General features: G+C 42.9%; 1 protein-coding gene across 3 annotated transcripts in view; it reads left to right on the plus strand.

Annotated features, from left to right (window-relative positions):
* fam221a (family with sequence similarity 221 member A) overlaps positions 1 to 6,733 on the plus strand; it is a 56,016-nt gene extending 49,283 nt beyond the window's left edge. For all 3 annotated transcript variants that reach the window (XM_041183106.1, XM_041183105.1, XM_041183108.1), the window contains 2 exons: positions 1,203 to 1,288; positions 6,417 to 6,733. In XM_041183106.1, coding sequence (XP_041039040.1) covers positions 1,203 to 1,288; positions 6,417 to 6,515 — 185 coding nt within the window. In that variant the 3' untranslated portion in view covers positions 6,516 to 6,733. The remainder of the gene's footprint in view (positions 1 to 1,202; positions 1,289 to 6,416) is intronic.
* The last annotated feature ends 21,077 nt before the right edge of the window (positions 6,734 to 27,810 follow it).

Raw genomic sequence — 27,810 nt, forward strand, 5'->3', positions numbered from 1 at the left:
ATTTCAGGTCATTCAATATGGGGTGTTGGAGGAGCAGCGTGACACATCAGAGACAGTGGAGGAATCTAGAGAGTGGTGGTGAGATAGAGCGGAGTGTGGTCAGTATTTTTGGAACTTGATGTTGCTTTTTCAGATGATTTCACCAAGGAGTAGCATGTAGATGGAGAATGGAAGGGGGCCAAGGATAGTTCCTTGTGCAACTGCAGAGGTAATGGTGCAGCTGTGGGAAGAGTTACAAGGTGATTCAATAGATCAGATTGGAGCCAGGCAAGGGCAGTCCCATCTTGCTGGATGACGGCATTGGAGAAGAATGGTGTGGTCAGCTGCATTGAAGGTTGCAGGTAGGTTGAAAAAAGGTGATGGGAGAGTTTACCATAGTCACAGTCACACACAATGTCATTTGTGACTTTGATAAGGGCCATTTCAGTATTGTGGCAGGTGTGGACCCCATCATTGGAGGGTATCAAACTTGCCACCCTCCCATCCCTTACCTTGTCCCAGTACCTGATCCAGAGTGCTCCCCACTCAGTTGGAAGCCAAGCCTGTCAATCAGGCTGACTTCTGCACAGGGCACCTATCAGGGTCAAAAGACATGTAAAACTTTACGGAATGAGGGGAAATCTGGAGTTTCTGTTCAAAATTTCATCTCCCCCACCAACACCAATCCCCGCCCCCCCCCAACTCTGCCTACGTAAGCCACAGACTTGCCAGGCCCACTTCTGTTCTTGTGGAGCATGAGTATAATAAATTACTAGGTAACATGTTTAAAAAAAAGAGAAAAAAGCACACGGACAAAATTTACATTATGTCAATATAAATATTTATTTGTAAAAAGAAATAAAGATCTTTCAGTGCATAAAATATAATAGAACATACGTGGGGGAAAAATGTTGTTCTACTCTGCTCACAGTCAATCCACAGCAAATTCCTGATTCTTCTAAATATTTAATTACACTGCCGCAAACAGTAATAATCTATAACAAACATTTCTGAACAGCTATAATTGTATCACTTCTTTTCCCTTCTTTTCTCAAATCTTCTTAGTGTTGAAAGATGTATGCAGCTTTCAACTTAACATAATTTTGCACCAAAGATACTCAAATATTTATACCCAATATAAAATCTCTACAAATTAAACTATTCATATTGTTGAATATGTGAATGAATAACTTTATTTCATAAACTTTCTGATATCTCTGCAGATGTTTATGGTTTAAGTCGATTCGCTCACCTTCCCACAGCCGAGGAACGAGACATGGCTTACTTTGAAAGCCGTTACCAAGAACGGGTATGGTCACATCAGTCTAGTAAATACAAAAAGAACCTATGAAGTATTTCATTGAGTAGCAATTTCAATTTTTTGAAATAGCTTTTCTAAAATGCAAATGTATTCTTTTGTTGGAGACAAAGAGCAGCTAAGGGTGACAAACAGTAGTGGCTACAAAAAGGGAATATGAAAAGAAACTTGCAAAGGAAATTAACACAGCTTTTACAATTAGGAAAAAAGATAGTGGTTAAGAGCAATGTGGGTCCTTTAAAAACTGACAATGATATAAATTAAAATAAGGAAATGGGGAACATATTAAATAATTACTCTGCATCAGTATTTACAGTAGAGAAAAAGGACAACATGGTGGACATTGTAAGGAAACTGGTGTTGAAACAGGAATTCACTAAAATTTTACAAGATAATCAAATTAACAGTAATTAAGTAAATAATGTCATTAAAGGTGACAAATCCCCAGGACCGGATGGTTTTCATCCGAGTATGTTAAAGGAGGTAGGTGAGAACATTGCAAAAGCCCTAACAATAAACTTCCAAAGTTCTCTCCATTCAGGAACTATTCTTTTAGATTGGAAAGTTGCATATCAGTGCGTTATTTAAGAAAGGTGAGAACGTGAAATCAGCCTGTTGTTGGGAAATTCCTAGAATCTATAATTAAGGCTAGAGTGATTGAAAAATGTGAAAATTTTCAGCTGATCAGGGAAAGCCTGCAATGACTTATACAGGATAGGTCAAATCTGATTCAATTTTTTAAAGGGGTCACTGAAGTATCAGACAGGGGAATGTCTATGAGTGTTATTATGGACTTCCAGAAGGTATTTGATAAAGTCCTGACTGTTAGCTAAAGTTGAAGCTTATGGAATTGAGGGCAAATTATTAGCCTGGTTATTCAATTGGCTGAGTTTCAGGAGAAGAGAAATAGTGGCCAAGTACTCTAATTGGCTGGATGTGACAAGTGACATCCTACCAGGATCTATGCTGGGACTTTATCTATGCATCTTATTTATTAACAACATAGATGACAGGATAGAGTGCTATATATTTAAGATTGCTGATGATGCAAAGATAAGCAGCATTGTGAGCAGTGTAGATCATACAAAACAATATCAAAAGATTCAGCAAATGGATTTCGATACGAGAAATTGGGAAGTCTTCCACCATGGACCTGAAAAGGATAGATCATAGTACTTTCTAAATGGTGAAAAGTTAGAAGCACTTGAGTTCCAAAGAAACTTAGATGTCCGTACACTGATTTAAAAAAAAATGGACAGGTGCAAAAAATAATCAAAAGGCTAAGGAAATGCTGGCCTTTATATCTAAAGACTAGTATACAAAGAGGTAGAGGTCATGCTGCAACTATATAAAGACCACACCTGGAGTACTGTGTTCAGTTCTGGGCAGCACACCTTAGGAAGTATATATTGGCCTTGGAGAAAATACAATGTAGGTTTACCAGAATGTTATCTGGGCTCCAAGAGTTAAACTACAAGCAGAGACTACACAAACTACTGTTGTATTTCCTGGAAGTTACAAGATTTAAAGGTAATCTGATCAAAGTGTTCAAGCTATTAAGGGGAACTGATAGGATACATAGAGATAAACTATTTCCGTTGGCTGGGGAATCTAAGACAAGGGAACATAGCCTAAAAATTAAAGTTAGGCTTTTCGAAGTGAAATTAGGAAACACTTTCACATGCAAAGGATGGTAGAAATTTGGAACTTCCTTCCAAAAAATGTAATTGATGTTGGATCAAATGTTAATTTTAAATACGAGATTGATCAATTTTTGTTAATTGAAGGAATTGAGGGATATGGGGCAAAGGTTGGAGTTAGGTTGCAGTTCAGCCATCATCTCCTTGCATGAAGGAACAACCTGAGAGACTAAATGGTCTACTTGTGTTCTTAGAATCTGATTTTTGAGAGACATGAAGGGACTTTGCCAAGAAGTCAGAACAATTCCATCCAATCTTGCATCTAAGGGCCCTGAAACGTGAAAAAGATTATCTGAGTTCATATTTTTAAAGCTTTGAAGGATTTGCTGACAACCATGGATCTAAAAGATGCTTCATTACCATCCGGAAGCGCCATTGAGAGTGCAGTTTCAGAGTACTCCTTGTCTTCTAGAGCTTTCATTGATGACTTGTCTACAGTGCAGGGCAACTTAGGATGCAATATCTTTGTTTATTCTTACTTGAACAACTAGGTAATCGAAGATTATGATCAGCAGTCCTATGCTTCTTAATTACCTACAGAAATACCAGTTTAAAACTGGGGTGCTATTCTGACCCTCAATGGTCAGCTTAGGGCTCACAAGGATGGCATATACTATCAAGAAAGAAAGAAGTCTTCCTGACCAAGCCTTATAGAATCATAGAAACTTACAGCACAGAAGGAGACCATTTGGTCTGTTGTACTTGTGCTGGCTTTTTAAAAGAACAGTTGTGCTTAGCCACACACCCCTTTTTTCTCAAATCTATAATCCTGTAAGTTTCTCATCCTCAAGTACAATCATCTCTGTCCTTTCTTGAATTTGTATATATAAATTAAATACGTATAGTTGGACTAATGGGTATAACATATTTTTAAAGAGGTGGAGCTGTGTGTTCTCAGTGTTGTTGTGTAAGCTCACCCAATGTCTATGGATCATATTGACAAAGACTTATAAGGAGACAAGGAAGAGCAGGAAACCAAGGGTCTTGGCATGGTGGTGCTAAGGTGTGAAAAGAATATATTACAGGATATGCTAAGGTGATGATTTGATAGAGAAGATTGGAGATAAGTGAGGGCTGTTGCAAAAAACTATACAATGGAGGAGAGGTATGGAGGAGGATGGTGTGCTTAATTGTGCGAAAGACTGTAGAACAATCAAGTGGAGATAATACATCATAATTATAGTACTAATAATTTCAATTGTGACTTTGGTTGGGGCTGTTTCAGTGCTGTGGGAAGGAAACCTGATTGGAGGAGTTCAAATAGACAGTTGTGGAATAGATAGTTATTGAACCACCAGGTAACAAGAAGAAAGAGGTGAGGGGGAAGTGGCAGTTTGTAAGTACAGAGGAGTTGTGGGTGGGCATGTGATTTGATTGATTTTGAAAATAAGAAGGGGCAACAGCTAGCATGGAGGCCAGAAAGGAATGTTGGATACTCAGAAGTTTCTTGGAATTGGGATCAAAGAAGAAGGTGTCCCTTATGGATAAGATGAGCTTACAGAGGAAATGGAGAGAGATGAGAGAGAAACCAGGGGAAGGATTTTTTGAATGCCAAGGTTTCCCTCCCCACCACCTGAAGAGTCAGTGGGGAATGCATCCCTGCCAATCACAGCAGCCCCACATCATTGGAAATGGGACTTTCACACCTCATGGTGGCAGCAATGGCCAGGGCTACAAGCAGTCCCTGGATTTTAAGTTCCAGAGTCCAGGACTAGGTAAGTGTGGGGGATCTCAGGGCAGGAATGGGAGGTGAGCCCCAAGGGGAGAGGGAACACACCTTGTTGGGTGGGGGTGGGGGTTGGGGTGGGGTGGGGGAGGGGGGGTGGAGGGAGGGAGGGGGCAGGGGGTGTTGGTGGGTGGTGGCGCAGGTGTTACCCAATGTGGAAAGGGGGCTGTTGAGAGAGGTGCCTTTCCCCCTTCCGGCCCAAGAGCCCTGCAGAACTTCTCCCCTGCTCCTGAGCTCCTCCCACCAGCTTGCGGGCTTTAAGTAGCCAATAATTGGCCCTAGGCCTCGCCTACCCTGTGTAAAATTGCAGACATGTCGGGGGTCGGTGGGAGGATGGCAAAAAGGCCAGTGTCAACCTGCTGGTGGGGGACTGTAAAATTCCACTGCAGGAAAAATTGTAGAGAAATAGCCTATTCAATGCCAGCCACAGTTAACTGTGGTAACATATGTTGGAATCGGGTGCAGTGAGACAGCGGTGCTTACCTATAGGGAGAGTGAATGCATGGTAAATAGAGACTGGCCAAGTTCATCTGATGTATTAAGCATCTCTACCTGTAAAGTAGTAATATTAACCCTAGAATAATTCCAACCACATATTCAAAGAAGCTCAATATGCATATGGCCAGACACCAAATGGTAGTGTATTCCATAAATCAGCAGAGATTTGCTCACTTTTCTGTCTGACTGTGGTCCATCTAGCTCATTGTTGAAATGAAAATATCACTTCCTTGCTAGTACAGTATCTCACAGAAATAAACAATAAGATGACAATGATCTCAGTCACCTGACCACTACCTGCACAAATGGAAAATCCACCAGGAGGTGATCCACCATATATTTCCAGCCTGCAGATTCCAGAGACAGACCTATTTAGCTTTCTGGACAATGATCAACATCTATATTTATGCTTCAGAATGAAAGCTTGAGACTGAAAGGTCCTCCTTTTGTGGACAAAAGTTTATGCCCACTTTAATTTCTCCTACAAATACTTTTGAATTTCACCTAGTGTGGTGAAAATCATCCTGATAAGCCCCTATTAGCTCAACTTTTAAGATGTTCTTACCTCCGTGTTCTGGCCAAGGATACTGTTCCACCACCCCATAAGAGTCACTTATTTCTTGGCTGGTGAATCAGATATTTCATCCGATTCCAGGCACTTGGCCATCGACAATATAACACATTACATATTTTAACAGTTTTTATTATGCACTACATATTTTGAATACACTATTTTATATAACTTATTTCACTTTACATAGTAACTAAACAGTATTTCAATATTCTCTATAAAATTTCTGGTTGTGTATAATTTATGTCTAATTAAAGCCATGCAGTTATCACTAGAAAGGAATTTTGTGCCATTTGGAGCTAAAATAGAAAAGCACAGGTATTATATTATGTCAGAAGGTATCATGAAAAGGAGTATAGAGGTTGCACCTACATTACACTAAGTAGAAAGTGCTAAAAAGTTGTTTCTAGGTGCATGACAGGTCCAAGTCAAACAAAAAAGTTTGCAAAGTGAAGATAATCTATAATGCCCTGTCAGAATGTGGATTCGAGAATAGTTAATATTCAATCATATGACTAGATTTTAGTTGATTGTGGGTGTAATGCATTCATGCAAATTAGTTTACCCATGGTTGTTGCAGTATTACATTTATTATGATAGATAATGCACAATCCTATATTTCAGCTCAAGATGGAAAAGGCTGCTGCTAAGGGACAGAAAAAAATTCCTGCATCTAAAGGTGAAACTTCACAAGTGCCAAAACCTTCAAGAGGACCAAAATAATGAAAGTCTTAAGAACGTACATGCATTTGAATTTGCCTTCTTACTTGCCATGTATGTAAGAACATCATTGATGTCCTTAACCCATTCTACTTCACACTGCAAACTTTCATTGTTGTCAATTTCAGATTTGAAAATAGTTAACTGGGCCTCATCAACACATGTACCTTTGACATTGTCATTCTGATACAAATAAACATCTTGGACATGAAAAATGTAAATTGTTTAGAAACTTCTGCAAAGTCATTTCTGAGAAACAGATCTTTTTAGGCATTTTTATGATATTCATATATTCAGGACAAAAAAATGTGCCAAAAGAATTGCTAAGTTGCTGTTTTTCATAGGTATTTGAACAATGGGCCTCATTCACATTCAATAAGAGAGGCACATCCTCATCCGTTAATAGCAGCGGGAGGATCACCCTTTCTCTTACGGTTGGACAAGTTATGGGTAAGAAATAATGGGAAAATTTTGGGACAAAATTCAAAGATAAAATAGAAGGAAGCATTTTGAAGCAGGATCTGCACCTGAACCATTAACTGGTCTCTTCTCTACAGTTCCCAGCTGACCTGCTGAAGGTTCTCAGCATTTTCTGTTTTTGTTTCTTAGTTCCTTTCTCAACCCAGGAGGTTCCAAATGAATTAATTTTCCACTGTAGGCATCATTATTTTGAGATACACGTGACAGCCAATTTGCACACAGCAAAATCCTACAAACGGCAATGAGATATATGACCAGATAATCTGTTTTGGTGACGTCGGTTAAGAGACAAATGTTGACCAAGGTACTAGAACTCACCTGCTCTTCTTTGAACTGTTTTTTTTAACATCAACAACAACCACATGCAAAAATGTAGCACCTTCAAAGGAGAAAAACTGTAGCAAGGCACTTCACAGAGCTGTGGTAAAAAAATTGACAATCCAAGGAAGCAGATATGTGGAGGGGTGACAAACAGCTTGTTTAAAAATAGGTGTTTTAAGAAGGACCTTAAAGGAGGGGAGAGGCAGGGAATTGCAGGGCATGGGACCTGTGCAGCAGAAGCTACCACTAATAACTGATGGGACAAATGGGTGGCGGTTGGAGGGTTGCACAAGAGATCAGTGTCAGAAGCGTTTGAGGGGAGGGTGGGAGTTGTTGGGCTGGAGGGTAGGGTCAACTAAGTCTCTGAAGGGATTTAGCCATGAACATTTTAAATTTAAGACATTGAGGAACTGGGAACCAATGTAGGTCAAAAGAACACGGGGATGAGTGGGATTTGTGTAGTATGAACTATAGATGGTAGAGTTTTGGATGAATTGAAACTCATGGAGGATGGAGCAGCAGGCAGAGAGGATTGGAAAAGAGATCCATCTAAGCAGAAAGATTGGCTTAACATCTTGCCAAAAATGGCACCTAAGATAATGCAGAACTTCTGCAGTTGTAAATGGAAGTCTGGATTATGTGTTTTGAGACATAGGGCCAGATTTTCATGTTCCCAGTCAGGACCAAATGGAGGTAGGACTAGAAAAAAACTGGCTGCTGAGTGGGGTGGCCAGAGCTCCCACCTCCATTCCAGCCCTCAGTTATTTTCACCAGGGCAGGGAAAGAGGAAGCCCTGGAACCTGCCCCTCGTATGAAGAATACTTGAGAGCCCACCCCAGGTAAGTTATTTAATTTTCATGGAGGCGGCTGGACTTCCACCAGTTGCATGGAGGCATGAACCATGGATTTGAGGTAGAAAGAGTTTAAAAGGAAAATAAAATGCTTTTGCCTCCTTTACAGTTCATTGTGAAATGTAGCATGAGTTATATCTGTGTTCAGTACGGTGAATTATGATAGTCTTGTGATTAGAAGATGTAGCTATCCCTTAAACAATGTACTTGCCAAATTGTTACTTCTGCCAACTGGCTAGATGTCAAATAAAAGGTCAACATTTTAAATATGGTAAAGTCTTCAGCTGAGTTAAAGTTCATCTAAAAAGGTAGAGTACTTTTGAAAGGGTAGCCTCGTGTGATAAGCAAGTGTAAATGTTTAATCTTTTCCCATTACTTTTATGTACTCCATTTAAATATCTGTTGAGGTAACAGTTGTGAATTCTGTTTGTTTATTCAAGAGTTTCATGGGCTCTTGGCTGTAATCCTTGACATTGTTTAAGTAGATAAAAACAAAAAAACTGCGGATGCTGGAAATCCAAAACAAAAACAGAATTACCTGGAAAAACTCAGCAGGTCTGGCAGCATCGGCGGAGAAGAAAAGAGTTGACGTTTCGAGTCCTCATGACCCTTCGACAGAACTTGAGTTCGAGTCCAGGAAAGAGCTGAAATATAAGCTGGTTTAAGGTGTGTGTGTGGGGGGGGGCGGAGAGATAGAGAGACAGAGAGGTGGAGGGGGTTGGTGTGGTTGTAGGGACAAACAAGCAGTGATAGAAGCAGATCATCAAAAGATGTCAACGACAATAGTACAATAGAACACATAGGTGTTAAAGTTAAAGTTGGTGATATTATCTAAACGAATGTGCTAATTAAGAATGGATGATAGGGCACTCAAGGTATAACTCTAGTGGGTTTTTTTTTAATAATGGAAATAGGTGGGAAAAGGAAAATCTTTATAATTTATTGGAAAAAAAAAGAAGGGGGAAACAGAAAGGGGGTGGGGATGGGGGAGGGAGCTCACGACCTAAAGTTGTTGAATTCAATATTCAGTCCGGAAGGCTGTAAAGTCCCTAGTCGGAAGATGAGGTGTTGTTCCTCCAGTTTGCGTTGGGCTTCACTGGAACAATGCAGCAAGCCAAGGACAGACATGTGGGCAAGAGAGCAGGGTGGAGTGTTAAAATGGCAAGCAACAGGGAGGTTTGGGTCATTCTTGCGGACAGACCGCAGGTGTTCTGCAAAGCGGTCGCCCAGCTTACGTTTGGTCTCTCCAATGTAGAGGAGACCACATTGGGAGACTGTCTCCGTCTCCGACTTACCCCACGTGGATTTCAACTGAAATTCCACCCCTCATGTTTCGAACCCCACCCAGGATTACAGGTATCTCCGGGACATAAAACGTTTCTCGGACTGCTGTTCCCGTCACATACTGAAATCCACTCTCAGTGCCATGCGCCGCCATATGAACACACTCGACCTCTCCCTCCAGCAGCACCGCCGTACCCTTTTTCAAAGCTGCGCGTGCCCCCAGTTTCATTTTATCCTTCGGCTCATCCGACGCCTCAACAAGAAACTTTTTCTCTTTCTCTCAAGTGCTAAGGAACGCAAGCTCCAACAACTCATCGACACCAACACCCATCTAGGACCCTCCACCCCTGCCTGTCCCTCCGTCCCCACCCTTTCTTCCAGTCCCAACCCCAGCCGTGTATTCACTATACCCCCTGACCTTCCCCTCTCCGATGCTGAACGTTCAGTGCTCAGCAAAGGACTTAGTTTCATACCCTTACGCCCTCACCTCAATGAATTTCGGGCTCGGCATGATACTGAACTCTTCTTCCGCCGTCTTCGTCTCCGGGCTCACTTCTTTGGGCAGGAGTCCTCTCCCAGTTCAACGGATCCTTTTACCCATCTCCAATATTCTCCCTCCACCTGGACCCCTCCCTCTGGATTCTTACCTTCTCTCGATCTTTTCATTGAGAACTGTCGGCGCAACATTAGTCGTCTCAATTTCTCTGCTCCTCTCACCCATTCTAACCTGTCTCTCTCTGAACTTACTGCACTCCATTCTCTCAGGTCCAACCCTGACATTGTCATCAAACCCGCTGACAAGGGTGGTGCTGTTGTTGTCTGGTGCACTGACCTCTACCTCGCGGAGGCTGAGCGTCAACTCGCAGACACTTCCTCCTACCTCTCCCTGGACCATGACCCCACCACTGAACATCAAGCCACTGTTTCCAGGACTGTCACTGACCTCATCTCCTCTGGGGATCTCCCTCCCACAGCTTCCAACCTGATAGTCGCCCAACCTCGGACGGCCCGCTTCTATCTCCTACCCAAAATCCACAAACAGAACTGCCCCGGTAGACCGATCGTCTCAGCTTGCTCCTGCCCCACAGAACTCATTTCTCGTTATCTTGACTCCCTTCTCTCTCCCCTTGTCCAGTCCCTTCCCACCTACATCCGTGATTCCTCTGACACCTTACGTCACATCAACAATTTCCAGTTCCCTGGCCCCAACCGCTTCCTCTTCACCATGGACGTCCAATCCCTCTACACCTCCATCCCCCACCAGGATGGTCTGAGGGCCCTTAGCTTCTTCCTCGAACAGAGGCCCGAACAATCCCCATCCACCACTACTCTCCTCCGTCTGGCTGAACTTGTTCTCACGCTGAACAATTTCTCCTTCAACTCCTCTCACTTCCTCCAAATAAAAGGTGTGGCTATGGGTACCCGCATGGGCCCCAGCTATGCCTGTCTCTTTATGGGGTATGTGGAACATTCCTTGTTGCAGTCCTACTCCGGCCCCCTTCCACAACTCTTTCTCCGGTACATCGATGATTATTTCGGTGCCGCTTCATGCTCTCGTCAGGACTTGGAAAAATTTATTAATTTTGTTTCCAATCTCCACCCCTCCATCATTTTCACGTGGTCCATCTCTGACACTTCCCTTCCCTTCCTTGACCTCTCTGTCTCAATCTCTGGTGATAGACTGTCCACCAATATCCATTACAAACCCACCGACTCCCACAGCTATCTCGACTACAGCTCCTCACACCCCACTTCCTGTAAGGACTCCATCCCATTCTCTCAGTTCCTTCGCCTCCGTCGCATCTGTTCCGATGATGCTACATTCAAAAACAGTTCCTCTGACATGTCCTCCTTCTTCCTTAACCGAGGTTTTCCACCCACGGTCGTTGACAGGGCCCTCAACCGTGTCCGGCCCATCTCCCGCGCATCTGCCCTCACTCCTTCTCCTCCCTCCCAGAAACATGATAGGGTCCCCCTTGTCCTCACTTATCACCCCACCAGCCTCCGCATTCAAAGGATCATCCTCCGCCATTTCCGCCAACTCCAGCATGATGCCACCACCAAACGCATCTTCCCTTCACCCCCCTTATCGGCATTCCGTAGGGATCGCTCCCTCCGGGACACCCTGGTCCACTCCTCCATCACCCCCTACTCCTCAACCCCCTCCTATGGCACCACCCCATGCCCACGCAAAAGATGCAACACCTGCCCCTTCACTTCCTCTCTCCTCACCGTCCAAGGACCCAAACACTCCTTTCAAGTGAAGCAGCATTTCACTTGCATTTCCCCCAACTTAGTCTACTGCATTCGTTGCTCCCAATGTGGTCTCCTCTACATTGGAGAGACCAAACGTAAGCTGGGCGACCGCTTTGCAGAACACCTGCGGTCTGTCCGCAAGAATGACCCAAACCTCCCTGTCGCTTGCCATTTTAACACTCCACCCTGCTCTCTTGCCCACATGTCTGTCCTTGGCTTGCTGCATTGTTCCAGTGAAGCCCAACGCAAACTGGAGGAACAACACCTCATCTTCCGACTAGGCACTTTACAGCCTTCCTGACTGAACATTGAATTCAACAACTTTAGGTCGTGAGCTCCCTCCCCCATCCCCACCCCCTTTCTGTTTCCCCCTTCTTTTTTTTCCAATAAATTATAAAGATTTTCCTTTTCCCACCTATTTCCATTATTAAAAAAAAACCCACTAGAGTTATACCTTGAGTGCCCTACCATCCATTCTTAATTAGCACATTCGTTTAGATAATATCACCAACTTTAACTTTAACACCTATGTGTTCTATTGTACTATTGTCGTTGACATCTTTTGATGATCTGCTTCTATCACTGCTTGTTTGTCCCCACAACCACACCAACCCCCTCCACCTCTCTGTCTCTCTATCTCTCCGCCCCCCCACACACACACCTTAAACCAGCTTATATTTCAGCTCTTTCCTGGACTCGAACTCAAGTTCTGTCGAAGGGTCATGAGGACTCGAAACGTCAACTCATTGTTTAAGTAGCTTGTTTGAAGAGTCTGTTTGTTTACTCGGGAGTTTTATGAGCTAGTCAATGGTTTCCAACTGTTACAATAGGGCTTATGAATTCTGTTCATAAAGTGGATAATGGGTGAGGGGGGGTGAAGGTGAGGGGATGAGGTGGGTCAGGGGGTTTTAAAGTGATCAGAAGGTTTCAATTGGACATAAATGTGCCACTGATTGCCTCAGAAACACTGAGCCAAGGATTTTTGGGCATGGAGGCAGGTATTTTAACCTGCCCGCTTTGTACTTGGCCCACCTTGAGACTGATGTCTGCCTCCAAGCCACTTACGGCCTGGACCCTGAAAGATCCCGCCTGCTGGCAGTCTCAAGATGGAGGCAGGATTGCGTTGGCTGTATTAGTCCCATCTCCTGATGCCCGTCTCCGACATGAAAATGCGGCCACTGGAGTACAATTTGAACCCAGTACCTTTGACTCCGAGATAAATGTACTATCTTTGAGCAGAGCTGACATCTATCAGGAAAATACATTCTTTAGTAATAAAAGGTATTATTCCAAAGATATCTATTTTCAAGTACTCAAGCATATTCACACATTTGCTAGTCAGAAAATGTCATGCACAAAAACCCATTACCATGCTTTTGAAGCAAAGCTACAGAAACTGCCACACATCTAACAATTAACTTGCACTTTGTGGAGTGTAAGCACTCTCCCTTATGGTCATAATTTAGGGGGGAGGCGGTGGGCATAGTGGCAATGTCACTGGACTAGTAATCCAGAGGCTCAGGCTAATGGTCTGGAGACACATGTTCAGAGTACCAAGCAATGACCATCTCCAACAAGAGGATATCTAACCATTTCCCTTTGACATTCAATGACATTACCATTGCTGAATCCTCCACTATCAACATCCTCAGGGGTTACCAATGACCAAAAACTGAACTGGACCAGCCATATAAACACTGCGGATACAACAGCAGGTCAGAGGCTGGGAATTCTGCAGTGAGTAACTCATCTCCTAACTCTCCAAAGCCTGTCCACCATCTATAAGGTACAAGTTAGGAGTCAGATGGAATACTATTCACTTACCTAGATGAGTGCACCTCCAACAACACTTAAGGAGCTTGACACCATCCAAGACAAAGCAGCCCACTTGATTGGCCCCCCCACTACCATAATAAACATTCACTCCCTCCATCACCAATACACGGTGGCAGCAGTGTGTACCATCTATAAGATGCACTGCAGCAACTCAACAAGACTTCTTTGACAGTATCCTTCAAGCTTGCAACTTCTACCACCTAGCAGGACAAGGACAGCAGATGCATGGGAACACCACCACCTGCAAGTTCCCCATCAACTCTTACCTCCAACCATGACTTGGAACAATATCGCCATTCCTTCACTGTTGCTGGGTCAAAATCCTGGAACTCCCTTCTTTAACAGCACTGCAGGTGTACCTACACCACTTGGACTGTTCAAGAAGGAAGCTCAGCATCACTTTCTCAAGGGCAATTAGGGATGGGCAATAAATGCTGGCCCAGCCAGTGACTCCCCCATACAATGAACACATTTAGAAAAAAAAGTCACATATCAGCTTGGAGAGCTTAGGTGCAGGTTGGCAAGAGTCAATGCTTAAAGATCTCCAATTGAGGCCAGAATCACGAATAGAGTTTAAACATCAACAATCAGTTTACCATCAGTGTAGAGATAGCAAAAGGCACATTGCTGGACTTTGAGTCATTCCAAAAGACATTTTAAATTATTTCAGAAAGGTTCAATATGCGCTGATGTAGGGTCATGAATATTTTTCCTGTATATCCAATGACTACATAAACTACTGCCAGATCAGTTGTGGTTTGCTGAGAGCTATCTGACAATGAACAAAAAAAAAAAATCCATTTTTACCTGTAATATGTACTTTGCATAATTCTTCCACAGGATGTAAGAATCGCTGGCTAGGCCAGCATTTATTGCCTGACCCTAATTGCCCTTGAGAAGATGGTACTGAGTCACCTTCTTGAACCAGTTCAGCCTATGTACATCCACAGTGCTTTTAGGAAGGGATACTTCTCTGAATCTGACTATAGACTGTGAATCAACCTTCAGTGGAATGGATTTAATCTTCCTGGAACTAATATCTGCCATCAATGATTGCCAGAAAGTTGCCACCTTTATTCACTCCGTGTTAGCAGGATTGAATACAGGATTAGGAGGTGAATACACCATACATTGGCTAAGAATATTTTCATGGCAACTAGACTAAGGATTTCCACTTATGATGTTGAAAATCATGTAAGTTCTTTTGAGAGCCATCGTATTAAGATGCAATAAGTTTATTGATGCAAACATTTATCTTTGTGAAACTATGCAGTGTTGCTTGATTAACCCTGAATGTAGATAGACTATAACTGTACAAGTAATATAAATCCTGAGTTTTGTATATTTTTGGCTTGCAATCAAACTACCAAGCTACTGCTGGAAATACACAGCATCTCTCTTAGGATCTGTACATAGATTGTGACAGACCTACTCTGTTTATCCAGTGGTTGCTATTATTTCAAAGTCAGCAATTGAAGGTTTTTAACCTATGAATAAACTTCTGTGATAGAAATGTAATAGTAAGCAATTTGTATTTATGTTAAGCAGCTTTTGACCCCTCCATTGCCTCTGATTTGTCACATTACTTGTCCATTAGGGAATATGCAGAAATTTTCTCCAGTTAAATATTAGGAAGATTGAAGCCATTGTCTTTGAATTTGGCAGCATCTGTAGGGAGAGAAACAGAGTTAATGTTTCAGGACTGTGACTTTTCATAGAACGCAGACTTGAAATATTAACTCTGTCTTTCTCTTTAACATTCAAGGCTATGGGCCAAGTGCTGGTAAATGGGATTAGGTAGGTAGGTCAGGTGTTTCTCACGTGTCAATGTATACTCGATGGGCCGAAGGGCCTCTTCTGCACTGTGATGCTGTGATACTGGTAAGATTCTTGTTCCTTGTCCAAATAGTACTATTCTATCATTGGGGCAATGTCTTGCAGTATTAGATGAAGCCAAATAGAATGAATCTCAGTTCATAGCAACAGAAATATCCTTCCAGATTTTATTATTGAGCCAAGTTAGTTGACTCCTGTATCTGATTAGTAACTGCCATAGATGGTTAACTCATTGCAAATCTTCATCGCCAACAATATCATCTTGGAACAAACCCACCCCAAAAAGAACTATATTCCTCCTGCTTTAAGATGATAGTCATTAATCACTATTTTGACATTAGAAAATCAGCAAGTACAAGTTTGAGTTCTTGCTTGGTAGATAACATACCTGAAACACCTCATGGTGAGCAGCATAATTCACTATAAAACTTGAATATATTATCATCATCCTCTTGATCACAGTATGAACACAAACAATATCATCAACTGCTAGTTTTGTTATTTGAAAATGTGGAGTTTGGGAACAATTGCTTGCTTCTTTTCAGCCTAGTGATTGTCAGCACTGAACCTTGGATATATGAGTTTGTGTACTCACACGATGCCTTCAAACAGCTATTATCCTAAGATACAGACATTACCAAGCTGCTCTGCAAAAAAATTCTGCTTGATAGTGTTACAAATATAAGGTTGATAAGATTGTTATGTTTTGGGACTATGTCTTTAATTTAGGATATAAGGAAGGGGATCATTTGACCTGTTCTGAAGCCTGCCTCACAACAAGTCTGGGTGACATAGCTATTAGGGACTAAAGAGAGGCATGGGTTATTTTGCTGAAAAGGTGTAAGGTGTTCACGTTTGGTGACACAGCATCTGTGTTTACAGTCATTAGACTGCTAGGCTCCAAAATCACAGGAAGGTGTTGAGAATGTTGGGTGAGAACAGTTATACTTTAAGCAGTCTGTTTACTTCCAGATAAAAGAGAAATGGGGTCTCAAGGATAGCCAATCAGCATTTCTACAAGGATACAAAGCCCATTTGATTCACGTTACCATGGAGATAGGCTTTGAGAAGGCAAAAGTTTCTAAGATAAAACTTACAGACACAGGCAATCTGTCAGGATCTGGGAGAGCATCTAGAGGCCAAAAGTCTCTGTGGTTCACCGCACAGGAATGTGGGTGGGAGTTTGCGCTCAGATTAAAAAGACCAAATTCGAGAGGAGTTAAAATGAGGTTGGAAAATTCAGCTAGGTTGTACCAGAGAGAGAATCTCCAGAAAAATTCTCAACATGAAGGGCAGTTCTGGAGTTACAAATTACCAGGCTGTGAGAAGAAAAGAACAGAAGTAAACCCTCAGAAGATAAGGATCACTTTGCACTGGTTCCAGGAGAATTGAATGTCTACTTAAAGGACAATGTAATGTGTACCTGTAAAGTTGGGTTTTTTGGTTGTGTTAACAGTAAAAGGGGAAAATTCTGTTCTGTAGTTCGCAACTCTCATAAGTTATTGTGCTGTGACTATTGTTATATAGCTAAAAGCAGCATCTATTTTGTACACATGATCAGACAACAGCCATGAGTTATTTTTTTGAGAGAAATGTTGGCCAGAGAACTTCTTGCTCTTCTTCCAAAGATGGGAGTGTTAACGTCCACATAACCTAACAGAATAGATAGATGGAAATTCAAATTAGTGTCTCAGCTAAAGGATTTTGATAAAGCAGAATTCCGTAAGTACTACACAAGAGTGTCAACCTAGATTTGTGCTCAAGTTCCACAGTGCTTTATTAGCTTTCATCATTATGATCCTGGATCTCACTATCATTTACCTAGATATTGGGCAGAAAAATGTGCACTTTTTATCATAGAGGACATGTTGTCTGCTTATGGAAGTGGCTTGTGACACCGAATCTGAGAAAACATGCATAGAAAACATTAAATACTGCCAGAGAGGGGTCATGCCACAAGCACTACATCTTATCATGCCTCATAATTTTATAGAAACAACAGAAACAAATAGAAAAAATGTCCCAAATCACTCAACTCAGTAAACCAGGGTTGCTCAAACAACACTTTTTCAAAAAAAGGCCAGCGTTTACTACCCAGGATTTTGATACAGTACTAATGAAGAAATGGCAATAGATTTCGAAATCAGGATGATGTATGACTGAGGGAAACTTGGAGCTCGTGGTGTTCCCTCGTGCTTGCTGCCTTTGTTCTTATAGGCAGTCGAGGGTGTAAGGGTGGGGTAGCATCTCTTACAGCTGGGCTCGCTGCACCCTTTGGAGTGTCTCATCCTGTTCTAGCCCTTGCCTTCACCCAGCTCTCAATTGCGGCTTCAAGTAGTTGTTAGGATGCAACAGTCGCCAAACCCTGATGAACTGCTTCAACAGGTGGGCCAAGCAGGTGAAGGTAGAAGTCAGGTCTCCTATCCTTGGCGACTTAGAAATTTGTCTACCCTAGCATGTGAAGACTGATTCAGGCAGACTAGGCGAATAAGACCACAGGAATATAGGAGCATGGGTAGGCCATTCAGCCTGTCAAGTCTCCTCTACCATTCAATTAGATCATGGCTGATCATATCTACCTCAACACCACTTTCGTGTGCTATCCCCATATCTCTTGATGTCATTAGTATCCAGAAATCTGTCTTGAATATGCTCAATGACTGAGCTTCCACAGCCCTTCCACAGAGAATTCCAAAGATTTACCACCCTCTGAGTGAATAAATTCCTCCTCATCTCTGTCTGAAATGGCCTGCTCTTATTCTGAGACTGTGACCTCTACTTCTAGACTTACCAACCATCCTATCTACATCTACCCTGTCATGCCCTGTAAGAATTTTATAAGTTTCAATGAGATCACCTCTCATTCTTCGAAACTCTAGAGAATACAGGCTCGGTTTCCGCAATCTCTCCTCACAGGACAATCCTGCTATCCCAGGGATTAGTCTGGTAAACCTCCATTTCACTCCCTTCATGGCAAGTATATCCTTCCAATCTAAGGTCCAACAGTCTTGAAGACAGTTCAGCACTGTGTTGTGGAACATATAGAGCTCGACAAGGCACAGCGGATGTCCTAGTCACCTTCTGAAACCAGATTCTGGATTATTACCTGAGCCACATGCAAATTGGCACAGGACAAATAGGATTAGAGAACTGAATGCGTGGCTCAAAGACTGGTGTAGGAGAAGTGGGTTCCGGTTTGTGGGGCACTGACACCAGTGTTGGTGAAAGTGGGGTGTATACCGTTGGGATGGTCTATACCTGAACCATGTTGTGGCTGGTGTCCTCGTGAGCTGCATAATTAGGGAAGTAGAGAGAGTTTTAAACTGAATAGTGGGGGCAAGGGATCAAGTATGGGAAGATGTAGTAAACCAAAGAATAGAGACAAGGCAAGAGAGAAAGGCATTAATATGGGAAATGATAGACAGTAACAGGAAGGGACAGAGAGTACAATTCTAAGAGTAAATCAGCAGATAAGGTTTGGTGCTACAAAAATAATAAAAGGACAACACTAAAGCTCAGTATCTATATGCACGTAACATTCGAAACAGAACAGATGAACTGATTGCGCAAATAGAAATAAATATAATCTGATAGCCATTACAAAGACATGGCTACAGGATGACATAGATTGGGACCTAAATATTGAAGGGTATGTAACATTTAGGAAGGACAGGAAGTTAGGAAAAGGTGGAAGAGTGGCTGTGTTAATTAATGATGGTATTAGCACATTAGAGAGGGATGACCTAAGTTCAGGAAACCAGGATGTAGAAGCAGTTTGGATTGCAATGAGAAATGAAAAAGGGAAGAAATCACTTGGGGGAATGGTGTACAGGCTCCCAAATTATAACTACACGGTAGGACAGAGTATAAAAGAAGAGATAATGGGAACTTGCCAGAAAGGTACAGCAAAAATCATGGAGGATTTTAATCTACACATGGACATGAAAAATCAGATGGGAAAAGGTAGCCCAGATGAGAAGTTCATAGAATGTTTTCAGGATAGTTTCTTAGAACCGCATGTTCTTGAGCCAACCAGAGAGCCGGCTAGACTTGGTATTGAGCTAGGCCAGCGATCATAATATGATTGAATTTTACATTCATTTTGGGGAGAAACGAGTGCGTCCAAAACTAGTATTTTAAACTTAACAAAGGGTAATTCTGAGGGCAAGAAAGCAGAGCTAGCTAAAGTGAACTGGCAAATGAGGTTAAGGGATAGATCAATAGAGGTTCTTAAAGAAAAAGCAGGTGGCAGGTCAGAAGATTGGAAAGAACATAAAGAACAGCAAAGAATGACAAAATGATTAATAAGGAGGGAGAGAAAACTAGCTAGTAATATAAAGATGGATGTTAAGAGTTTCTGTAGATACTTAAATAAGAAAAGTTAACAAACTTTTGTCATATAGAAAGTGCGTCTGGGGAATTGATAATGGAAAGTAGGGAGATGGAGGATGAATTAAACAGGTATTTTGCTTCAGTCTTCACTATAGAGGACATAAGTAACATCCCGGAAATCGTTGTAAATCAGGAAATAGAAGAGAAGGAGGAACTCGGGAAAATTACAATCATCAGGGAAGTGATATTAAGCAAACTGTTGGGGCTGTGCGCTGACAAATTCCCAGGTCCGGATTGACCTCACCCTAAGGTCTTTAAAGAAGTGGCTAATGAGTATTGGTTTTAATTTTCCAAAATTCCCTAGATTCGGGGTAGGGTCCAGTAGATTGCAAAATAGCAAATATAACTCCTTTATTCAAAAAGGGAGACAGTAAGCAGGAAACTATAGGCCAGTTAGCCTAACATCTGTCATTTGGAAAATGTTAAGACGCTATTATTAAAGATGTTATAGCAGCGCACTTAGAAAAATTCAAGGCAGTCAGGCAGAGTCAACATGGTTTTGTGATAGGGAAATCATGTTTAACTAATTTATTAAAGTTCTTTGAAGCAGTCATATGTGCTGTGGAGAAAGGGGAACTGGTGGATGTGCTGTACTTAGACTTCCAGAAGGCATTTGATAAAGTACCACATCAAAGGTTAACATATTGGCATGGATAGAAGATTGGCTAGCTAACAGGAAGCAGAGAGTTAACATAAATGGATCTTTTTCTGTTTGGCATGATGTGACGAGTGGTGTGCCACAGGGATCAGTGCTGGGGCCTCAACCTTTTACAGTTTATATAAATGACTTGAATGAAGGGACCGAAGGAATGGTTGCTAAATTTGCTGACGACACAAAGATACGTAGGAAAGTTAATTGTGAAGAGGACTTAAGGAGGTTAGAAAGTGACATAGTTAAGTTAGATGAGTGGGCAAAGATCTGGCAAATGGAGAATAATATGAGCAAATGTGAAATTGTTCATTTTGGAAGGAAAAATAAAAGAGAAGCTTATTATCTAAATGGTGGGAGATTGCAGAGCTCTGAGATTCAGAGGGATCTGGGTGCCCTAGTGCATGAATCACAAAAAGTTAGTATGCAGGTGCAGCAGATAATTAGGAAAGATAATACAATGTTATCATTTATTGTGAGGGGAATTGATTACAAAAGTAGGGAGGTTATGCTTCTGTTGTACAGGGCGTTGGTGAGGCCACATCTCGAGTAATGTGTACAGTACCAGTCTCCTTATTTAAAGAAAGCTGTAAATGCATTAGAAACAGTTCAGAAAAGGTTTACTAGACTAATACCAGGAATGGGCAGGTTATTTTAAGGGATAGATTAGGCTTGTATCCACTGGAATTTAGAAGAGTAAGAGGCAACTTAATTGAAACCTTTAAGATCCTGAGGGGACTTAACAGGGTGGATGTGGAGAGAATGTTTCCTCTTGTGGGCAAATCTAGAACTAGGAGTCATTGTTTAAAAATAAGGGGTCGCTCATTTAAGACAGAGATGAGGAGAATTTTTTTCTCTCGGAGGTTGTGAGTCTTTGGAACTCTCTTCCTCAAAAGGCGATGGAAGCAGTCTTTGAATATTTTTAAGGCAGAGCTAGATAGACTCTTGATTAACAAGGGGGTGAAAGGTTATCAGGGGTAGGCAGGAATGTGGGATTGAGGTTACATTCAGATCAGCCATGACTTTATTAAATGGTGCAGCAGGCTTAAGGGACCGAGTGGCTGACTCATGCTCCTAATTCATATGTACATATGTATCTATCTCCAGCTGTCTAGATTTGTGTTGCCAGTGAACCAAGATCAGAACGAGACACTGAGGCTAAAATGTGCAACTCTGCTTCATTATAATCCAATTCACAGGTTCATCATCTATCATTCACCATCTATCTGTCACAAGTCCTGTGGTGATTGGGGTGTGCGATATAGCAGCAGGTGTGGATTCACTGGGAGCTGTAGCTGCGAACCTTCACACAGGCGGCTCCAGCCATGAGATTTTTCTGGAAGCAGAATTGGAACTTGGCAGCCCCTTGAGCCACTTTTCAGGATCACACCGCTCACCTCCTTAGGATGAGGAAGGGGCCAGGAAAGGTGCTCTAAGCAATGTCTACTTCACCTTCCTGACCAGCAGGCTGTAGTTGGCAGGGACCCCATCAATGTGGTTGTAAGTCAATCTCAAAAAAAGAAGTAAAGGTGACATCAATCATCATTGGCGCATGGAACATGCACCCCTTCATGGACAACACCACAGCTGACAGACCTGAGAGAAGAACTGCTCTTGTCGGTACAGGTCTGGCTAAGTACAATGTCCAGGCGGCTGCACTCAATGAGACTAGTCTACCTGAGGAGGATCAGCTCAAGGAAATCGATGCCGTTTACACATTCTTTTAGTGTGTCCATGGAAAAGTAGAATAACACGAAGCTGTCATAAGTCAACATCAGTAAGTTGACTTGCCTGTTGCCATGCAGCAGAGTTTAAGCACCCTTGGAAAGGCAAGCAACTCTCATCCATGTGCACACCCCTACCATAGCCAACCCTGATGAAGTCAAGGATAAGTTATATGATGACCTCCACGCCTTAATTGCTTCTGTGCCAAAGTCAGGAAAGCTAATTATTCTTGAGGACTTCAGTGCAAGAGTTGGTGCAGATCACTAGGCATGGGAAAGGATCATTGGAAGAAATGGACTTCTCTTGCTGAAGATATGTGCTGAGCATGAGCTCTTATATCACCAATACAGTTTTCCACCTCCCTAATCACTCAATGTCTTGGATGCACCATCTGTTTTATGCATTGGCATCTAATTGACTGTCATCACCAGGCAGAGGGACAGACAGGATGTGCATGTAACGAAAACCATGTGCAATGCTGACTGCTGAACTGACCACCGTCTTATCATTTCAAGTTAAACATCAAGATCTATCCCGCTAGATGCCCCCAAAGCATGAAGGTCCATAAGCATCTCAATATCTCAAGGCTCAAACAGGCAGTCATGAAGGAACCTCTCTCAGAGAAACTCAAAAGTCACCTGTGTACAGCAGAAATGGACACCCACTGCATTGAGGATGATTGGATGACCTTCAGGGATATAGTGTACTCCACTGGGTCTAGATCTTGACCCTACCTCTCATAAGCACTAAGATTGGGTTTGATGAAAACAATAAGGTAATCCAGAAATTACTGGGGGAAAATCATCATCTCTACAGGGTTTTCTTCAATGACAAGTCATCACTATCCGAGCACAGTGCCTACCAAAACATCGGCAGGCCTATCCAACACAAGTTCAGAGAGATGCAAGACAAGTAGGCTGAATCAAAAAGCAGATGAACTTTAGTTGTATGCTGACCTTAAAGAGTGGAAGAGATTCTACGAAATCTATCTACGGAGCCTAATCTACTGCTTCATCATCAATCTTTGGTGCCAATCGGTCAACAATGGTCACAGAAAAGGCCCAAATTCTAGAAAGATGGGCAGAGCACTTTAACCGCATCCTCAATTGGCCTTAATCCATCAACAAGTTCCACACGTTGCCATCAACTGCTCTCTTGATGACCCTCCCACTCTGTTAGAATGACAATGTAATCAAATTCTTGTCTGGTGGCAAAGTTCCAGGAGCTGATGCTATTCCAGCTGAGGTCCCAAGGCTGGAGGTCAACATCTGTCAGAAAGCTCACTGAACTGTTTCACTCTATTTGGAAGCAAGGAATCATCCTGCGAGAATATAAAGAAGCCTACATTGTCCACTTGTACAAGCAGAAAGGAACTCGACAATCTTGTGGCAATCATGGAAGAATCTCACTCCCCTCCATCACCCACAAAATCTTTGCCAGCATCCTTCTGAACCACTTAGTGCAACATTTCAGTTCCATGGTGCTATCCCCGACAACTTTGGCCTTACGATCAGCATGAAGAACACTGAAGTAATTTACCAGCCTGCTTAAGGAAAGCCCTATCTCAAGCTCAAGGCTTCAGTCCATGACCAGAAACTGTCAGCAGTGGATAAGTTCACTTTTCTCGGCTGCATACGCTCTTGACAGTCTACATTGATGACGAGACACACGCAAGAATTGTCAAAGCAAGTGTAGATTTCTAACATCAGTGTGGAAATGAAGAGGAATAAGTCTGCCTACCAGATTGAAAGTCTATAGGGCAATGGTCCTTTTCACTTTTCTCTATGCATGTGAGACTTGGACTGTGTATCAGCACCATGCCAAGAAGCTCAACCACTTTCGCTTGAGCTGCCTTCAGAAGCTTCTGAAGATCAGATGGAAGGACAAAATAACAATCATTGAGATGTTCACCCGAGCTGGCATGCCAAGCACCTGCATCATATTGAGACAGTCACAACTGAGTTGGGCTGGTCATGTGGCCAGAATGCCTGACACTCGGTTACCCAAAGTGAATCTTCTATGAAGAGCTTGACTCTGGGGTGTGCTCTCATAGCAGTCAAAGGAGGCACTACAAGGGCGCTCTGTAGGATGCACTTAGGAGTTTTGATATTGACTTCAAGTCCTGGGAGAATCTCATCAAGGATCACTGCAAGTGGTGCAACCAAATAAAAACTGTGTGGCCTCCTTCAAAAGCAAACTCATATCAGAAGCGGAGAGAAAGCGCAGAAGAAATCCCAAGCCAGCAACTCGTCCAAAACTCAATTGTCTGTGGTATCTTGTCCTATTTGCAGCAGAGCCTTCTGGATGCAGATCAGCCTTAGCAGTTGCCCATGTACCCAACAGAACCCTACCAAACACTCCAGATGATGAACAAATCACCTTTGTTTCAAAGGACAAGGAGGCAGTCACGGTCGTAGGTTGGGAAGTGCTGTTGAGTTTCAGGAGTGCATCTTAGACAGCTTCTTAGTCTATTAAAAATATAAACAATATCATTATACTGACTAGATTTCCACTTGCACTGTCGATCCCAGTAATAGATTCGTTAAGTGACCACCAGTCAAAATAACTGAGCAATTCCCACCTGTTAGTTATGTGACAGGATTATAAAGATCGTCTGATCCATAGTCAAACCATGTAGGTACATCAAGTCAGATAACTTTTACATATGCTGTGTTGTAATTTAGCGAATATACTATGAGATTGTCTCTGAAGTAATCTTGAAAACAGTCTTCAAGTTACAATTGAAGTTCAATCAAAAGCTTAAATGAATTAATTACTGCTGTACCAAGGGAACTTGCCCAAAATTGACAGCTTTAGATGATTAACCTCGCATTGGATTTGTGACATTGGATATTTACAGCACATCTAATGGTAGATTATAACTCAATAAAACATGCTCAAAATTCCCATTAGAAATTGTTGAATGTAAGGTAGGCTCTTCACCACCAGATTACTCTGTTGCAGTGTTTTCCTATCATTTGTAACTTTCTGATACTGCAATTTAAGGTGAGGGGCAGAAGTTGAGAGGGGATTTGAGGAAAATCTTTTCACCCAGAGGGTGGTAGGGGGAGGGTAACCTGGAACACACTGGTTGAAAGGGTAGAAGAGGCAGTAACCCTCACAACATTTAAGAAGTATTTAGATGAAAACTTCAAACACCATAGCATACAAGGCTACGGGCCAAGTGCTGGAAAATGGGATTAGAGTAGATAAAGGCTTCACGACTGGCGCGAACACGATGGGCCGAAAGGCCTCTTCCCCTGCTGTAAAGCTCTGATAGCAACGTTGCAAATCTTTCAGCTTGCAGTGCATTCAAAGCGTGGGAAGCCCTTCTTCCACCGACCAGATTGACGTCAGAAACGGCTGCGCGTGCGCGCTTGGCCTGCATGGCAACCGCCGGCGCATGCGCAACTGGTCCTAACGCCTTTTCACTCGTGGTTCGAGCATCAGTGTTACCCAAATCCAATTTTTGCAGTCTGATGGTGGATAGGACTCTTAATCCCAGAGTCATTGTCCTGAGCCCCACATTAGGCAATTATTATTATTTTTAATATTTTCTATTTACATTTTATTCAAAACTTGAAAAATGGTGGTGAATAAAGGAGGCAGCAGCAAGAATTATAAGCAGTGAACTGCCGGGAGCTTCCCGGGAGAACCAAGATACCAAAGAATACATTCATTTATAGAAAGTAATAAATGTTAATAAATAATGCAAGATATTATTTTGCATTAATATCTGCACGTAAAGCAGCATGTTCTGATGCTTTTCAATGTCTTTTTGATAGCTTCTGCAAAAAGTCCAATTAAAAATGCAATACTCTGATGTATTTCCGGTGACAACTTTAATAATAATAATTTTTGTTTGACAAGGTGTTTACTAAAACCCGCTTTCACAGCCTTATCTCCTTTCTCAGTGACTGTCTCCATCTCCGACTTACCCCACGTGGATTTCAACTGAAATTCCACCCCTCATGTTTCGAACCCACCCAGGATTACAGGTATCTCCGGGACATAAAATGTTTCTCGGACTGCTGTTCCCGTCACATTCTGAGATCCACACTCAGTGCCATGCGCCACCACATGAACACACTCGACCTCTCCCTCCAGCAGCACCGCCGTACCCTTTTTCAAAGCTGCGCGTGCCCCCAGTTTCATTTTATTCTTCGTCTCATCTGACGCCTCAACAAAAAACTTTTTCTCTTCTCTCAAGTGCTAAGGAGCGTAAGCTCCAGCAACTCATCGACACTAACACCCATCTAGGACCCTCCACCCCTGCCTGTGCCTCCGTCCCCACTCCGTCTTCCAATCCCAGCCCCAGCCGTGTATTCACTATATCCCCTGACCTTCCCCTTTCCGATGCTGAACGTTCAGTGCTTAGCAAAGGACTTAGTTTCATACCCACACGCCCTCATCTCAATGAATTTCGGGCTCAGCACGATGCTGAACTCTTCTTCCGCCGTCTCCATCTCTGGGCTCACTTCTTTGGGCAGGAGTCCTCTCCCCGTTCAACGGATCCTTTCACCCACCTCCAATATTCTCCCTCCACCTGGACCCCTCCCTCTGGATTCTTACCTTCTCTTGATCTTTTCATTGAGAACTGTTGGCGCGACATTAGTCGTCTCAATTTCTCTGCTCCTCTCACCCATTCTAATCTCTCTCTCTCTGAACTTACTGCGCTCCGTTCTCTCAGGTCCAACCCTGACATTGTCATCAAACCCGCTGACGAGGGTGGTGCTGTTGTTGTCTGGCGCACTGACCTCTACCTCGCGGAGGTTGAGCGTCAACTCGCAGATACTTCCTCCTACCTCTCCCTGGACCATGACCCCACCACTGAACATCAAGCCATTGTTTCCAGGACTGTCACTGACCTCATCTCCTCTAGGGATCTTCCTCCTACAGCTTCCAACCTGATAGTCGCCCAACCTCGGACGGCCCGCTTCTACCTCCTCCCCAAAATCCACCAACAGAACTGTCCTGGTAGACCAATCGTGTCAGCTTGCTCCTGCCCCACGGAACTCATTTCTCAATATCTTGACTCCCTTCTCTCTCCCCTTGTCCAGTCCCTTCCCACCTACGTCCGTGATTCCTCTGACACCTTACGTCACATCAACAATTTCCAGTTCCCTGGCCCCAACCGCTTCCTCTTCACCATGGATGTCCAATCCCTCTACACCTCCATCCCCCACCAGGATGGTCTGAGGGCCCTTAGCTTCTTCCTCAAACAGAGGCCCGAACAATCCCCATCCGCCACTACTCTCCTCCGTCTGGCTGAACTTGTTCTCACACTGAACAAGTTCTCCTTCAGCTCCTCTCACTTCCTCCAAATAAAAGGTGTGGCTATGGGTACCAGCATGGGCCCCAGCTATGCCTGTCTCTTTATGGGGTATGTGGAACATTCCTTGTTCCAGTCCTACTCTGGCCCCCTTCCACAACTCTTTCTCTGGTACATCAATGATTCCTTTGGTGCTGCTTCATGCTCTCGTCGGGACTTGGAAAAATTTCTTAATTTTGCTTCCAATCTCCACCCCTCCATCATTTTCACGTGGTCCATCTCTGACACTTCCCTTTCCCTTCCTTGACCTCTCTGTCTCAATCTCTGGTGATAGACTGTCCACCAATATCCATTACAAGCCTACCGACTCCCACAGCTACCTCGACTACAGCTCCT

Source organism: Carcharodon carcharias, chromosome 3 (assembly GCF_017639515.1).
Source record: "Carcharodon carcharias isolate sCarCar2 chromosome 3, sCarCar2.pri, whole genome shotgun sequence".
In the NCBI taxonomy this organism is placed as follows: domain Eukaryota; kingdom Metazoa; phylum Chordata; class Chondrichthyes; order Lamniformes; family Lamnidae; genus Carcharodon; species Carcharodon carcharias.